General features: G+C 44.6%; 1 protein-coding gene across 2 annotated transcripts in view; it reads left to right on the top strand.

The window, feature by feature from the left end:
* PTPRB (protein tyrosine phosphatase receptor type B) overlaps positions 1 to 15,469 on the top strand; it is a 442,488-nt gene extending 427,019 nt beyond the window's left edge. For both annotated transcript variants that reach the window (XM_069628245.1, XM_069628246.1), the window contains 2 exons: positions 12,456 to 12,576; positions 12,670 to 15,469. In XM_069628245.1, coding sequence (XP_069484346.1) covers positions 12,456 to 12,576; positions 12,670 to 12,692 — 144 coding nt within the window. In that variant the 3' untranslated portion in view covers positions 12,693 to 15,469. The remainder of the gene's footprint in view (positions 1 to 12,455; positions 12,577 to 12,669) is intronic.
* Positions 15,470 to 16,166: the final 697 nt, after the last annotated feature.

The following is a 16,166-nucleotide window of genomic DNA, read 5'->3' as shown; positions in this document are numbered from 1 at the left end:
ATCTGAAACTACTATTGAAGGGAAGCCATGTAGTTTCTCAATGTCCTCCAGAAAGGTTCTTGCCAAGACAGTTGCTGTAGGTAAGCCTTTCAGGGCTACAAAATGTGCCATTTTCGAAAATGGGTCCACCACCACCTGAATGGTGTCAAAGCCTTCACAATTTGGTAAATCCGCGATGAAATCCATAGAAATGGTATGCCAAGGAGCAGGGGGCACACTCAATGGTAGAGGAGGCCGGCAGGTTTTCTTTTTTGAGTTTTACTTTGAGCACAATTACCACAAGTTTTCAGGAATTGAATGACATCTTTACGCCAAGTAGGCCACCAGTAGGATCTCTTCACCTTTTCCAAGGTTTTGGTGATTCCCGGATTACCTTCCAACAAAGCTCCATGATAGCTAGCAACCACTGGATCTTGCAATTTAGGCATGGGCAGGTACAAACGTCCCTGATAAAAGGGTACACCATCTTGCACTGAAAATCCTTCTCCTTTTGATTCCCATTTTATCAGTTCCTCCGTGGAGATGCTGGTTTGAATCTCATTTCTCAAATCTTCAAATGTCGAGTCTGTGGTATCTATAACTCCGAGTAGCTTTGTTCCAGGAATGATCTCCACAGGATTCACAGGCACATAAGCGTCTTCCCCTTTTCCAATACGAGATAGGGCATCAGCCTTTCCATTTCGTACCCCTGGTCGGAATGTAATGATAAAGTCATATTCTGCAAAAAAGAGCTGTCTAGAGGATTGTCCCTTCGCAGAGCACAGATATTGCAAGTTTCTGTGATCAGTGAAGTTGGTCACTGTGTGTTGTGACCCAAGTAGGTGAGGTCTCCATTCTTTAAGGGCACACTATATGGCCAATAACTCTTTATCAGTGATAGTATAGTTCATTTCTGCAGGGGAGCATTTTTTAGACCAAAAGGCCACTGGATTCAGTTCGTGGGTTTCAGGATTGCGCTGAGACAGAACAGCTCCCATGGCAACATTCGAGGCATCTGTTTCCACCACAAATTGAAGATCAGGTCTAGGATGTTGGAGTACAGGCGCAGCTGTAAATCGCTCCATCAATTTTTTGAAGGCCACATCCGCCTCTTTAGTCCAATCAAATTTTCTGTTTTTTCTGAGCAATGAAGTGATGGGATTAACGAAACGAGAAAAATCAGAGACGAATCGTCGGTAGAAATTTGCGAATCCAAGAAAACTTTGAATTCCCTTGACAGAAGTGGGCGCAGGGCAGGTGAGAATGGCATCGACCTTTCGGTTATCCATCTTGATTCCATGTGCCGACAGAATGAATCCCAAAAACTCCACCTCAGGAGCATGAAATTGACATTTCTCTAACTTGACATACAAAGAGTTGCCCTTGAGTGTTTGAAGTACAGAAGTCACGTGCCTAACATGATCCGAAGGGTTTGCGGAAAAGATTAGAATGTCATCCACGTAGACAGCCACACAGATGTCTAGCAATTCTCTGAAGATGTCATTCATGAAGGACTGAAAGGCCGCTGGAGCATTGCAAAGCCCAAAGGGCATCACTTGGTATTCGAAGAGGCCAAACCGTGTTAGAAAGGCGGTTTTCCACTCATCTCCTTTTTTAATTCGAATAAGATGATAGGCACCTCGGAGGTCAAGCTTGGTGAAAATCCTTGCCTGTGTCACTTGATCCAGCAAGGTCGAGATGAGGGGAAGAGAATAAAAATTCTTCACGGTGATCTGATTCAATGCTTGGTAATCAATACAGGTCCTCAATTCACCCCCTTTTTGGACACAAAAAAGAGTGGAGAGGCGGCCGGTGATTTGCATGGTCGGATAAACCCATTAGCCAGATACTGATCTAGATAGGACCTCAAATGAACATTTTCTTTTTCGGTGAGTGCATAGATTCTACTGCATGCTCAGCTCTGGGAGTGATATCAATTTGACAATCATAAGGGCGGTGTGGGGCTAAAACTTCGGCCTGTTTTTCCTCTTGAAAGATATCCTGACATTTTCGATACTCTCCTGGTAGTGAACCTACAAGACCTAAGGTAACTGTAGTAGTGGACTCAGGCTGGGCCGGCATCATTAAATCTTCGGTAGACAAACATTCACTCTTACAACCTGAGGCAAATGTCAACGTTCGGGAACACCAATCAATTAAGGCGTTATGCTTCTCCAACAAGGCTATTCCCAAGATGATCTGAAATTGTGGGGCTCGAATAAGGTCAAAAGAGATCCTCTCCCTGTGTCCTTCCTGGCAAAGCATGATGAGTGTGTTAGTGCTCTGCGTGACGGGACCTGACACCAATGGTGTGCCATCCACCCCGGAAACGTTCTCAGCTTCTAACTTCTCCCGTAAAGAGAGTCCCAATCTGCTTGCCAGATGTATATCCATATAATTGCCAATGGCCCCACAGTCAATGTATGCAGTCAAAGCATGCCTTTTTGTAGGACTCTGGACTAAATAGGACAATTGGAAACATGAAGTGTGAGGTCGCTGCAACCTTTTTCATGCTCGACAAGCTGACCTCTAAACTTGTCGGGCACTGGAGTTTTCTGCCATCTGATCTTTCTTGTCCTGATGAACTCCTCCCAAAGGTTTCCTAGCCGGGTTTACTGGACAGTCCTTCAAAAAGTGACCAGCCTTGCCACAGTATAAGCACAACTGCTGTTGACACCTTTTCTCTCTCTCAGCTTGGGAGATTGGACCTCGGATTCCACCCAACTGCATAGGTTCCGGATGAGTATCTGTTCCAGATCTCAACAGTGGTTCTCTTGAACGAACCACAAAGGCTCGATTGTCTGGACGAGCTCGATCTGTTTTCCGGTCCTGTAGACAATGATCCAACTGTACTGTGAGATCAATGAATTCCGTGATATTCTCAGGTGGATTCATTACTTGAGCCAAAACATCTTTCAGCTCACTGGGCAATCCCCGGTAAAATAGCGTTGTCCTTTTTTCTGTGGGCCAATTAGTTTCTGCCACCAGCCTATTAAAAGTAGCCACATATGCAAGCAATTCCTGATTGCCCTGCTTGAGTGAAAGCAGCTCATTATCCAGAGTGTGACGAGCAAATAGTTTTTTTAATTCTCTCTGAAATTCTGCAAAGTTCTGCAACACAGGATCATCCCTAGTAACCAGGGGAATGGACCAATCAGCTGCATATCCACCCAGATACGACAACACAAATGCAACCTTTGATTGATCATTGGGAAACACTCCTGGTCGGCACAAAAAATGCAATCTGCATTGATTCAGGAATACAGCAAATCTTTTAGGATCCCCTGTAAAACGCTCCAGAGGCGCTAAAGGAATATTCCCTGGAATGACTACTTGTACTGGAACTGGGGGCAAAGTGGAGGAGGAAGCCTGGAGATTCCCTTGGGGAAAGGGCACCTGTCCCGCTTGATTCTGTAATAGTTGACGAGGCAACTCATCGGTCCTCTCTATATTAACCCCTAATTCTCTTCTAAGAGCACTGGTTTCAGTCCGAGCTGCATGGACTTCGGCCCTCAGTTCTCCCAGAAGTTGGGTTAACTGATCTACCTCAGGAGTTCCCATGATGTCCAGGCAGAGCACTTTTCTGCACGGCTTCGCGTTCTGTAACGCTTACCTTGGACTCTGCGGGAACACCACTCCTGAAGATACTATGACTCTTCTTAGTGCGCGCTGCACTCTCTATGTTCCCTACGATCTCTTCACTGGAAACCTGAATTCAAGGACATAGGAGGGGAGGGAGTTTATTATAATGAATTCAAGCTAAAAGCATGAGTTTTTTTTAACTTCCTTTAATAACCCTCCCACAATTTCCAAAACGACTCTCCTCCCCTTAGCTTAGGTTTTAATGGGCTATCCATCCTGATTCAGCGCAGGGGCGCATGTCCTGAAGAAGGAGATTATTGGCTGGGAACAGGGGGGAACTACCTTATGTGAATAGATAGAAGGTAATTGCCTCTTTTGAATTATGAGAGGAAAGCACTTTCCTAGGACTGGCTGCTGTGTAGGAAATAGAATGCAATGAAAACCCCAGGAGCTCAAGTGTCTAACAGTGTGCTTACTTCTAAACCAGAAAAGATGTCACTACTGTAAGTAACCTTTACTTAATACCTAAAATGATTCCATAGAATGAGGAAAGCGTTTCCGACCTAAGTGGAAGATTCACCTCAAAACGCTATTCACACATATCAGCACCAACCGAACGAGCTTATAATCCATATGCAGAAACACGGAAAAAATATTTAGAACAAGGGAATAACTGTCCTTAATATCAACAGTGTTCATCAGATGGAATGTAATTGTGAGGCAAACATGTCACTAAATGGAGTTCGCCTGCATTTTTTAAACCTGAATTCTCTCACACGCATCGATATCAAACACGCTCACGAAAGCGTGCGCTGCTAAGACCAAATAAGTAACTCATGAGGTGGCGCGATGCTAAACACTCACACAATAACTTGCTACGATGTATTTACATTGACGGACAACAGATTCATGATGTAGCAATACTTGCGGTGAGATGGTGACAGAAGTGAAGGCTTCTTCCGACACCTTCTGACTGAACAAACACTAAATTCCTCACTGGCAACAAGTGACTGAGGTGCCAAAAGAACAGATGCTAAGAACAAAAACGGGCCATAGGGCTAAGGAAGGGAACAAGGAAATAACTAGAAATACCTAAGGAAGTCTGTGGTTCAAGGGGGTCTGTGGAATTTTTTGTGAGAGGCTGAACGCAGTAAGCTTCCACTGCATGAGGCAGAGACAACGCGAAGCACCGCACAGCAGGGAGGAGGGGCTTATGTACTCGCAGGGCTGCAACAACTAGACCATGCTGCTGAATTCAGGGAAGGCAGATTGGCGGCCATATTAGATGATGAGGAAATCCTTGAATGACAGTGACCGAACAGGTTCTTTCTACCCCGAGACAAGGAATGATAAGCCACTGACCAAGACCTCTTGGGGGCACTTTTAAGGGAAACCCCAGTGGTCATGACAACACCATTCTTGTAGTCTTGGACCTATTCTCGAAGATGGCCCACTCTATTCCACTCAAAGGCCTTCCAGATGCATCCACTCTAGCCAAGATATTTCTGGACAATATTGTTAAATTACATGGATTCCCATCAGTCCTGATCTCTGATCGAGGTAGTCAGTTCATTTCCAACTTTTGGAGAAAGTGTTGTGCAATGGCGCAAATTGACGTCCGGTTATCCACTAGCCATCACCCCAAACGGATGGTCAGACCGAAAGGACCAACCAGACCCTTGAGCAATACCTACGGTGTATGTTGCATCACGAGCGGAGAGACTCGAAGGACTTACTATGGATAGCTGAATACGCATATAAAAACTCCTTACATTCCAGTACTGGGCAAACACCTTTTTATACCTTATATGGTAGACACCCGCGTACCTCAGAATTGGATCTCCCAACCAATTTGGAAATGCCTGCGGTTAAAACCCTTCACACCAGCATCACTCAGGCTTTCAAAAAGGCAAGAGAACATCTGATTCACGCCAAAGCCAAGCAAAAACAATTTGCCGACCAACACAGGACAAAGGCCCCCGATTATCAAGTAGGAGACAAGGTTTGGCTAGCCACCAAGTTTATACCCATCAAAGGAACCCAACCTTTCAACCCAGGTATTTGGGACCCTACACCATCAAGACGATTATCAGTCCAGCGGCCGTCAAGTTAGATTTACCATCCAATCTACGCATCCATCCGGTATTTCATGTGTCCCTTTTAAACCAATGCAACCTGGTACACGGATTGAAGCAGCTCCGAAACCCATTCTTGTCGATGGAGAACTTGAATTCGAAGTTAAAGGCATACTGGATTCTAAGTACTCAAGGGGGAGACTATACTATCTAATAGATTGGAAAGGTTTTGGACCCAAAGACAGATCCTGGGAACCCTGTGAAAATGTTCACGCACCGCGTGTGATCAAAAGCTACCATCGAAACTTCCCAACTAAGCCTGGGCCGGACAGAAGGAACACCTTGAGAGGGGCCTTGGGGGGTGTGGGGGGAGTGCTGTCACAACCCACACTCTGAAGACCCACTAGCCAACCTATGGGCCAGAGAGAGTCTTGATTCCAGACCCTACTAAACCCAAGAAATTGCAGCCTAGGCCTTCTTGGGGCCAGTCCTGGTGCCTTAGGCGCTAGCCTCATGTTTGAGTATGGACTTGGGAACTACTTTTCATTAATGCCAGTCATGTGGAGACATCCTCATAACCTGGCTCCTTGAAACCAGGCTAGCAATGTAGTGTTTTTGGGTGTTGTACCATGGGGACTATTTTACCTGGACTTCTTTCTTGAAGCTATTTAAACCACACCCGAATAGACTGACACGCATTGCGTTAGTTTGCATTTCTGCAATGTAACGCTCACCGTGTTCAGCTTCAGCCACAAACCTCGGAAGAACAGTACCTTCAAAGGAAAGGAGAAGACATTGTGAGAAAAGACAGCAGCTTACCTGAACTTCATCGCCAGTGGTCCGCAGCTCTCCCGACCATCATCCTGGAACCAGCGCAGTGGATCGACGGACCTGTAAAAGAGAAGAAACAAGGCATTAGACATTGTACAATTAACAAACTGTGCCGAAAGGCTTACCTCGCCAGCCGCTCCTCAATCAGCATCACTACGGAAATTCCATACTCCGGCCGAGTACCGCGACCTGTGGAGAGGAAAAGATAACAGGTTAGCAAAGGCAAGGCATCTTAAGCGCAGCACATAGCGCCTACTCACCGCATCAAGGCGCTCCAAAAACGCCCATACTTACCAGCGAAACACAGATTCCACCTTGCCACATATTGGACTTCCGCGTACCTAAGAAGAAATAGACATTGTTAAAAGGCATGCAAGAACAGCAATATTCACAGCAATAAGACCTACCTGAAAGACTCAAGACGGGCCGGCATCAGTGAAGCAACTCGATCGCCATTGCCCACCAAGCACAACATGCCCCTGCTAAGACAGCAGGACGGAGAACCCGCCAACATCTAAAACAAGGTGAGGAGAAGTCCAGAAGGGTCACAGACCTACAGGGATGTGGGAGGCTGTTTACCCCGGTTTCCCAGTCCTGAACATAGCTTACCTGTATTCCAGGCAGAACTCTTCCGCTGGTCGCATCCGGCCATCACAAGGAGGGACATCTGAATGCCAACTGCTGGGTGGCGCCCCCGTGGAACCAGGTGAGTGTAAAACTATACCCTTTTTGCAACTTTTTCCACTGTTTTTGTGTTCATCGATGTTTGCGAACGTCTGATGTCATTGCTGACTTTTCTGAAAGTGTCACGTGACCGCTCACGCCTGCCACAATGACATGTTTGTGAATACGTCCATAATTCGCAAACGGATCCTTGCTTCGCGAGCAGTTCGAAACTGCATATTCTGGTGATATATGAACTTTCAAGCTCAAAATGTACCCTTGCACAGCTCGTACACCTATTCTTACTCATTATCCATTAACAATCTAACACAGAGCACATACTTGGAAGAATATTAGCAAAACGGATATTTATCTTAATAGTGGCGTAATCTATTACCATCCCTCCTCCTCAAGAGCCACCACCACTACCACCACCAGCTGAAGGACCTACACAACAAAAAAAGCGCAGTACTTCCAAAGACAATGAAGAGGACCAAGAAGGTGAGGTACAGGAAGTGCCTACCTCTAGCACCCAGAGAGAATCATTGGTGTGGCAGTTTGTTACCACTTTTGGAAATGTACCAAAGGCTAAAGATACTGAAGTGAAATGCACGGAGTGCAAATCTGTACTTAGACGCGGACTACCTGGACAGTACTCCCACGGGACCACCTCTATGCGCCACCAAATCCAACCACTGCAATGCTCTCAGAAAGGTTGTTCCTTTCTTAGCAAGAATTAGGCTGTTTTGCTTAACCTCATCTTCCTCAACCAATACTGTAACAACGTAGCCTACTTCTGTGGGACAGAAAATCCCACCAGCTACCTTGCAAGTGACAAAAGAGGCTGTTGATCCATATCTTTTAAAGACAACGGTACTCTGTATATATTGCAACACACCACTCTGCAGGAGGGTGCAATTTCAAAGTGCTTTCGAAGCTGTAATCAAGGAGCATGAGAAACACTGCCCCTACCTTAGATGTAACACACGTGCAACATCTGCCCCTGTCCACCTGCCCCTCGATATTAGTGGTTGGTGCCTCTTCCCTCATTTCCCTCCCCAACTTACTTTTTGACCCCTCCTGCAAAAAATAAATAAAGGTTCCTTTAGGAACCACTGTTCACAGCTAAACAATTGAACTAAAAGAAGCAATCTTATGGACTCTATCTACTTTACATTTCTCAATAAAGTAGATAGAGTGAATAAGATTCTCCAATATTTCCGTTAGCATTTTGTGTTATGCTAATGGAAATAATGTGGCGTTTATCCCCCGTTCCAGCCTCTGTTGGAACCTCTGGCAGCCCAGGTTATCCCCCCAAGTGAAGCAAAGGCGGATAACGAGGGCTCTGGGCCATTATCCCATTTCCACCCCCTGCACAGGGAGATGAAGACCATTAGCACCCTGGGTTGGCTAAGCGGTAAACCGGGGTGCTTAAAAAAAAAAAGCAGGATTTTCTTTCCTACAGTTGGACGTGCACAGCGTTCCACTGTAGGAAGGAAAATCCTTTTCCAAGATGGCCACCAGGGAAGGAGGGGCTCCATACAAAGAGAAGGAGCGAATGCGGTGGCAGCACCCGCCTCCACCAAAATAAGATAAGTAGTTAGGTGAGGGCTGTAAAAAGAATGGAATGGAGGGTCGGGTGGGGGGATAGATGGCGGCGGGGAGAGCCAGCCACCAGGCGGCTTGGGACGCATGCTTGTACTAGCGGTTCGAGCCTGCGTTCCTAGCAACCTGATTGTCTGGCTCCCCCACCCAGGATGCTAGTGGACAATTGTATACTAACGAAAAATGTAAAAGGACCAAATACAAAAGGACAAAAGTATCATGTCCCAAATACTTTTCTCTAGCATACAATAAGGACCATAATCGATGGACCTTTCTAACTATCTACAGTCTCCACAGTCCCCTTTCCAGGCCATGGATCGTTAAGAGACCTGGATGGCAGGTGCACACCATTGCACAGGGCAGCCCTTCTACCCTTTTTAATGTTATATTCGTAACACTCCCTGAATGCCTGCTTTGAAACAGTCACATATCCATCCACCAAACACTTCCAACAACTGTGCATATAACCCTATGACCATATTAATCTTCCATACACCAACTGCCACTTAACAATCTACTACAAATCTTTTGCATCTGCATTTCGGATGCCAAGGTGGGACGCCACTGGTTCACTACTGGAGTAGAGAAGTCCCAAGTGTGAGAGGCATTATAACCATAACAGCCCTTTAACAAAGTCTTTTCTGACAATTTAGTAGGTTTTTATAAGTGAAAATGTTACATGGTGTTACATCACTGTATATAAGTTATTGATCATTCCTCTTTTCATATATATGAAAGAACTATAAACCTCCTTTAAGAAACATATTTTTGCAACACATACTTATGTCTGTCATTATCAGCAACGCATGCTGGGGATGGAAATCCTCGTTCAATTGCCTATGTCATAAGGCTCCACCATGACCAAACCACCCCTATTATTCACTGCACCTCCCCTGCATCCTAGCTCAATGTCCGCTATACCCTAATAATGTAACCAATGGCCAGTGCTCATGGCTTGCAGCCATGGCCAGTCTCCAAATCCATGGGGCATGGGCTTCGGCCTTGCTCTAGTTCCCAATAAGTAAATCAGAGTACAAATTTGCATTTACCAAGGGCCAGGCCCACTACGTAGACACCGAATGTACATCACTAGTTTTTCTATTTACATTCTTACACTTTGAAAAAATAAAATACAGGACATATTTTCAAAACCATGCGTTTAAGTTCTTGCTGACCCTCCTCGTTCATATTTACTGCAATCCAATCCAGCATTTCAACCTGTACACACAAGCAGAACTTTTTTTTTTCCCCTTTCAAAACTATCTTAATTTCGAAAATCTTTACCATATACCCGGTCCCTGGTGGCCATGCCCACTTTAACCCCATTGCTAGTCTCTCGTGGTCATGGCCAGTAGCCAGATTGTCGGGGTCATCGCTTTAGGCCACGACCCGGACAATCTGGCCACTGCCCATGGCCACAGGCTATACCTCTGTCACTAAAGGTATATCACTTTATTTGTACCTACATTATGACACTTTTCAAAAAATAAAATATGGACACATTTGCATAACCATGATTTCAGGTGCTTGCCTATGCTCCTTGCACGAGTTTGCTACTAATCCGCCAATGTTTTATTTTTTGAAAAGTGTCCGAATGTATTACATAAAATAGTCATACAACTTAGCCCCCACTTGACAAAATCCATTCAGACTTTGCACAAACATTCCAGGTTGGATCTATAAACTGTCTGAAAACATTTCTGCAAATGTTTCAAACGGCAACTAAGTTATAAGCCATATAAAAATGTTGAGACCTCCCTCTAATTTCTCCCTCTCATGACAAATTCCCACCAAACTTTGCAAAAGCATTCATTTCTAGATCTAAAATCGGTTTGTAAACGTTTGTGTAGATTCGTCAAATGTATAAGCCTTTAAACTATTTTGGGACCCCTCTCTAATTTTGGTCCCTCTTGACAAATCAGCACCACAGAACCATTGTGAGTCAGGTCTAGAATGAAATTCCAAACTTTTATGCAGTTTCTTTTAGGGGCGCCAAAGTTATTAGCCATCCAAAAACTGCTTTTCACCAACCGTGTAATGAAGAAATAGGCATGGCATAAATGTCCCCGAACATTTCAGATGTTCGCAAACATTACAGGATTGCACTGATCACGCACATCAGAGTTGAAAAAACCACCCTTTTTGGGGCTTTTTATGTGTATATCCCATCCCATCCTCATCACGACTCGCCTCCCCAGAGATTGTTTCATTAGTTTGACAAATTCACTGTTGTGTTTTTTAATATGTTTTTACCGGCTGCTGTCCACGAATCTAACATGGCGGGCGTTTCTAAAAATCTGATGCACCTCACGTTTTTTATTGCCCAATCAGCAGGCCCGAATTCAGATATCACACATTGTTTGTACCTACATTTTGGCCTTTTTTAAAAAAATACTACTGGACGGATTTACACAAATTTACAAAAGCACACTTTTGGGACCAAGCCGCTGCTCCTGATGCAAATCTGGTGAAAATCCATCCAGCGGTTTGGGCTGTAGGCGTGAGCAAATTATTTATGCGTCTATTGGAAAAACCACACATTTTGGCACACCCCTATATCTTTACCCCCAACCCCCTCCTGCACGAGATCTCACCACACTACGCAGGATCAAAATGAAGGGGCCATATACTTTTTTTGCAACATTTCGTGAGGATTCATCCTGGGGGGGGGTGAAGTTGTAAGCCCCGCAAAAAGTGCTCTTCCTATTGGTTGATAAACTTAACCATAACTACAGGTCCGCTACCACAGGCCCTATATATATATATATTTATATATATATCTATATCGAATAGATATCCAATGGAGCTCTAATTCAAATCTTCATTCTGACTTTAAACTCAAATATTACTGTACTCACCTGCCCATGGTCGAATTTTCCAAAAAGTGGCAGAATGCCAACCTTCATATGCCACTTTTGCTGCCTTAAGATCAGAATTGGAAAGTCTTCCATCCCCACGCTAGTGATTTCTAAAAGCTAGTTCAAATAACCAAGACCTCACATATTTCCGTCAACCTCACTCCACCCTGATGTAACTGCATAACCCAAATAAGTACCTAGACAGAAATTAGGATTAACCTTGTGTTTTGGGTTTTTTAGGCAGAGAGCCTATCATTTCCTCCTGGTGCCTGCGAGCGAGAGTCACTGACATGCGCAACTATTATGCAGGGTGTGTGTGTGTGTGTGTGTGTTATATATAAATACATCATGCTGGAGATAGATCTGTCACTTAAAGGCCAAATTGCAGAGGCAGAATTACACCCATGGTAATTCTGCCAAAATCCCCTGAAGTCCAATAGACTTCAAATATGGATATCAACACCGCCCTTCCACCACTTGTAATCCTGTGGTAAACCCACGGGAACAAGTGGCGATAAAGGTAAATGATTTTGGCGATCATTCAGAAGATTTACCACCAAACTCGTAATGAGGCCCTGGTTTATCATCATAAGTCTAGATGCCTAAACTATGAAGACCACATGTTTTATTTCAGTGCAGTCATTTAGGCACGCATGGGTATACATTGCTAGCCTGTAGATCCAACCTGGAAGCTTATAGTCCTTCTTATTCGTACTGGTCTTCGTCTTCACTTGTGTGTATAATCATGCAGGAATTTCATTTCACAGACCGGAAAGTCTGCTCTCACTTGCATTGATTTATCTTTGAGATCCCACCTCCTTTCCAGGTTTAACCCCTTGCTGATTTTCTCCCCATCCTGCAGTGCCAGTATGTGTACCTCCACCAGTGTGTGCGGGACGTGCTGAAGGCCAGGCAGCTTAGAACCGAGCAGGAAAACCCCCTCTTCCCCATTTATGAAAATGTGAATCCGGACTACCACAGAGGTGAGCGCTAGCACTGTTTACGCTTCCTGTGATTCCAGCGACAGCCGCCATTGCCATTCGACCTTTGACCGCCTCCATCCTGCTTCTTTCCAGATGCTGTGTATGGCAGGCATTAGAACATGTAGCAGCAATGGAGCCTCCTCTGGAACGAAAGATGTGAACCTTGAGGGTGCATTTGTACTTAATGCACGCCAGCGGTGCCAAACATTTCTGTTTTATGCTGTGTGTAATTTATTTGACTAGGGACTTTGAAGGACTATGTATAATTTAAATGTATTTGATATTATTGTATATAATTGTATTGGCATTTACCACTATGTAAATATGTATTTTACCATAATGTTTAATATGAAGCTTCAGATATTCTTATTTTTCCACACTAAAGATTTTTTAGAATATTTTATACATAAGCTAATATAATCTTCGGCGCTAAAACAACTTTAAAGGAATCATTTTCAGTGGGGCTGTGTATTTCGACTATTTTTGGATTCCATCATTCTTGGGGATGGTTTCACCAAACATGATCCAAGCCAACTAGCCGCACTGTGTGATCTGCTGGTGGTTGTTGTGAAGGCGCTGCCTACTTCAGAGACACGCCATACACAAAGTGGTAATGTTACGCTCAGGCCGCCATTTTGCAATCCCTTGTCAATTGCTGATTATTGGGTCTTCTCTAACCCAAGTGCCACAACGAAGGGCAGCGCAAGGTTAATAAAGCAGAAGAACCTACCACAAAACTTTAACTTTTCTGTTTTTTAGTTATAAAGGGCCTGTTTCTACCGGATAAGTTCAAGGCAGCCTTAACTAGTGCCCTGACCATAGGGAGCGCTATGTGTATCCTTAGCCACACTTTTCCCCAGATTCCAGTGGGTGCCTTTGAACTGAGGCGACATTGAGCCCTAAACCAGGTAACCTCCAAAGGTGGACAGTGTGGAAGTCCTCCCACTCCAGCTTTCTGCACAGCATGTAGCAGCTCCTCACCGGGACTCTGGGATGGAAAATATCTGCGGAATCATTCTGACCTTATCTTGGGACTCTTTTTCTGCCCACTTTGCAGTCCATGGTGAGAGGCAGGAGCCAAGCTTTCACAGGGAATCCCAGTGTTGACTCTCCAGAACTCTGGTGGAATTGAAGAATCAGCTTGCGTATTCTTCATGAGTGTAAGTGGTCTACGGCATCATCAAAGGCTCACCTGTGAAATATCAACCAGTGCTGTACCTCATCATAAAACAGATCCCATCCTGTGTTATAGATTAAATGCAAAGCATGTACTGCTCTCTTCCTACAAAAAAGCTACCTGCATTGGTCGGATGGTTGTCAAGGGTCATTGTGAAAACACTATATGTGAAAGGGGTAGGCAGCAAAGAAAGAGACCTCCAGAAGCCTTTCACTTATACAGTGGAATAAGCATTGCAACGGCTAGAGTGACGATTGGCACAAACACATCCATTTTGAATTCACCAAAAATGTGAGCATCCGAGGTGTTGCTAGAGGGGGTTAGGGGGCTATAACTCTAGGTCTTTTGGTTGTAGCCCCAGATAGAAGCTCAGGAGTTACAACCAAAAGGCTAGCTAGCCTCGAGTCTCGACAGTCCCAACATTAGCGTAGCCCCGGATCGTTTCCAGACCTAGCAACACCCCTGGTGAGCGTCCCTCCATTGAAAAGAAAACACACCAAAAAATATGCTGTATGGTATGTGGCTCACTTTGGCAAGTCTAGCACTTAAATGCTAGTCACTTCTACTCTGAACAACAGTACCGACAGCGAGCCCTAGCCACATGTTTCTGCCCCGTTGAGCAGGATAAGCGAGATGTGGAAGTGGTGCTGTGTCGCTCTAGCCACATCTGGAATGCCTTTACGCACTTAGGGTGAAACCCCAAACTCTTCAAAATCTGCCAAAAATGTGAGATCCCAATGACCAAGGCCAAACAACCTATTCTATGGGGCACTGCCTACTTAGGAGGGTCTGTAATTGCATTGTGCTTTACCAAAGGAGACCTACTCATTTGCATATCGGTCTGGTTCCTCCTGCAAGGAAAGGTCAGCAGAACAAATGCCAGTAAATTCTCCTCTGAAAAAGAGTACCAACAACATGAATTGTGAATGTGGCAGATTCACAGAAAAACTATGCAAGCCATAATTGCATGGATTTTCTCTGCCACCGCACATGCTAATGCCAGTTAGCAAAAGAGGAGCCCGCACGGCACGGGAACTCTTACCTCCTGCATCTGCATTTCTACCCCACCCTTGGATTGGCCAGGATGGTGCCTAGTTGTCTTGTGCCTGCTCAATCCTCGTAAGACACCGGGGCACTGCTGGACAATATTGGCCTCCAGCACCATTATCCACTGAAGGTCACCCTGGAATTTCTGCATGCATGCACAGAAGGGTGCAGAAATCCAGGCAGACCTCCTGTTTCTGCACCCTTCGCCACATGCATGCAGTCATGTTCCTGATCTGCCTTCTCCCTGCGTGGAGATGGATCAGTGTTAGGCCAGTTGAGTGGAGGAACAATTGTTTTGGCGTTTGTCCCGTGGGATCTGAAATGTGGGGCTTAGTAGACTCTCCAATTCGAGAAATGGGTGAAATGGATGTAATTGGTCATTTGATATGTGCTACAGACAGAATTAAGCTCATCATGGTGCGATTGGGCCTGGTGAAACTTGGGTCCCGCCTTCAGCACACACCCCATCTTACACCCTGAATCATGAGGCGCACTCTGACCAATGCAGCTGACCCTGTATTTTTAAAAATCCTGATGTGTTTTTTTTATTATTGTATGCTCACAGTGTCTTGGCACACTGCGAATAAACCAATGGTCAGAAGTACGGCAAATTGTTAACATTTAATTATTGAATAAATAAAATAAAAGCAAATAAAACAGTATAAATAAGGACATGCATTCAGCCCTGTGTGTTTGTGTTGAGCAGCTGCCACAGCTAGGGCATTAACAGATGTTGGTCCAGGAGCTGGCAGAAGAAGCAGTCAGCTGAGTGTAATAGGCCACGTGGATAAAGAGGCATGGGAGAGGAGCGCCATTTTCCGGTCTCCTCATAAGCCGAACTGTCACTGTCGAGCCTCCACACCACGCCTTCATCGGGCAAGAAGCACGCCGAAGACGAGTGCATAGGATCTCTGGCTGTCCCTGTTGTGTGTTGGTAGTCACAATCTAGTGTTGTGTCTGTTCATTCTCGGACCTGTAGATTATTGCGCATTGTAAATCGGGGTCTACTCATCTGCAGATACTACAGCACAAAAAATATCTCTGAGGTATGCTATAAAATGTGTTTATAACTCTCATAACCCTATCCTTTTTCTTGTTTTCATTTTTTAATTGCGTTATGGTTTCAAAAGCAAACCTTTCTTTTTTTGTTATTACAGTTTACACTTTATTATAAACTTTTACCTAAATCTAATAAAAGGAAAAGACCCCCTTCCTCCAACATGTTAAATTCATAACAATTTGTCCAAAACTATTCCTAAAAACGTTGTCAATGCATAGGTTCATCTAGCAAACCTTTCACAAAACCATTACACACTCTAAAACAGTAACAATTACACATTTCCCTCAGTATTACACAAATTTAGAA

The sequence above is a fragment of the Ambystoma mexicanum genome, chromosome 12 (genome assembly GCF_040938575.1).
Source record: "Ambystoma mexicanum isolate Mex_15411 chromosome 12, UKY_AmexF1_1, whole genome shotgun sequence".
Taxonomy (NCBI): Eukaryota; Metazoa; Chordata; class Amphibia; order Caudata; family Ambystomatidae; genus Ambystoma; species Ambystoma mexicanum.
This window is presented reverse-complemented; position numbering and strand designations above follow the sequence as displayed.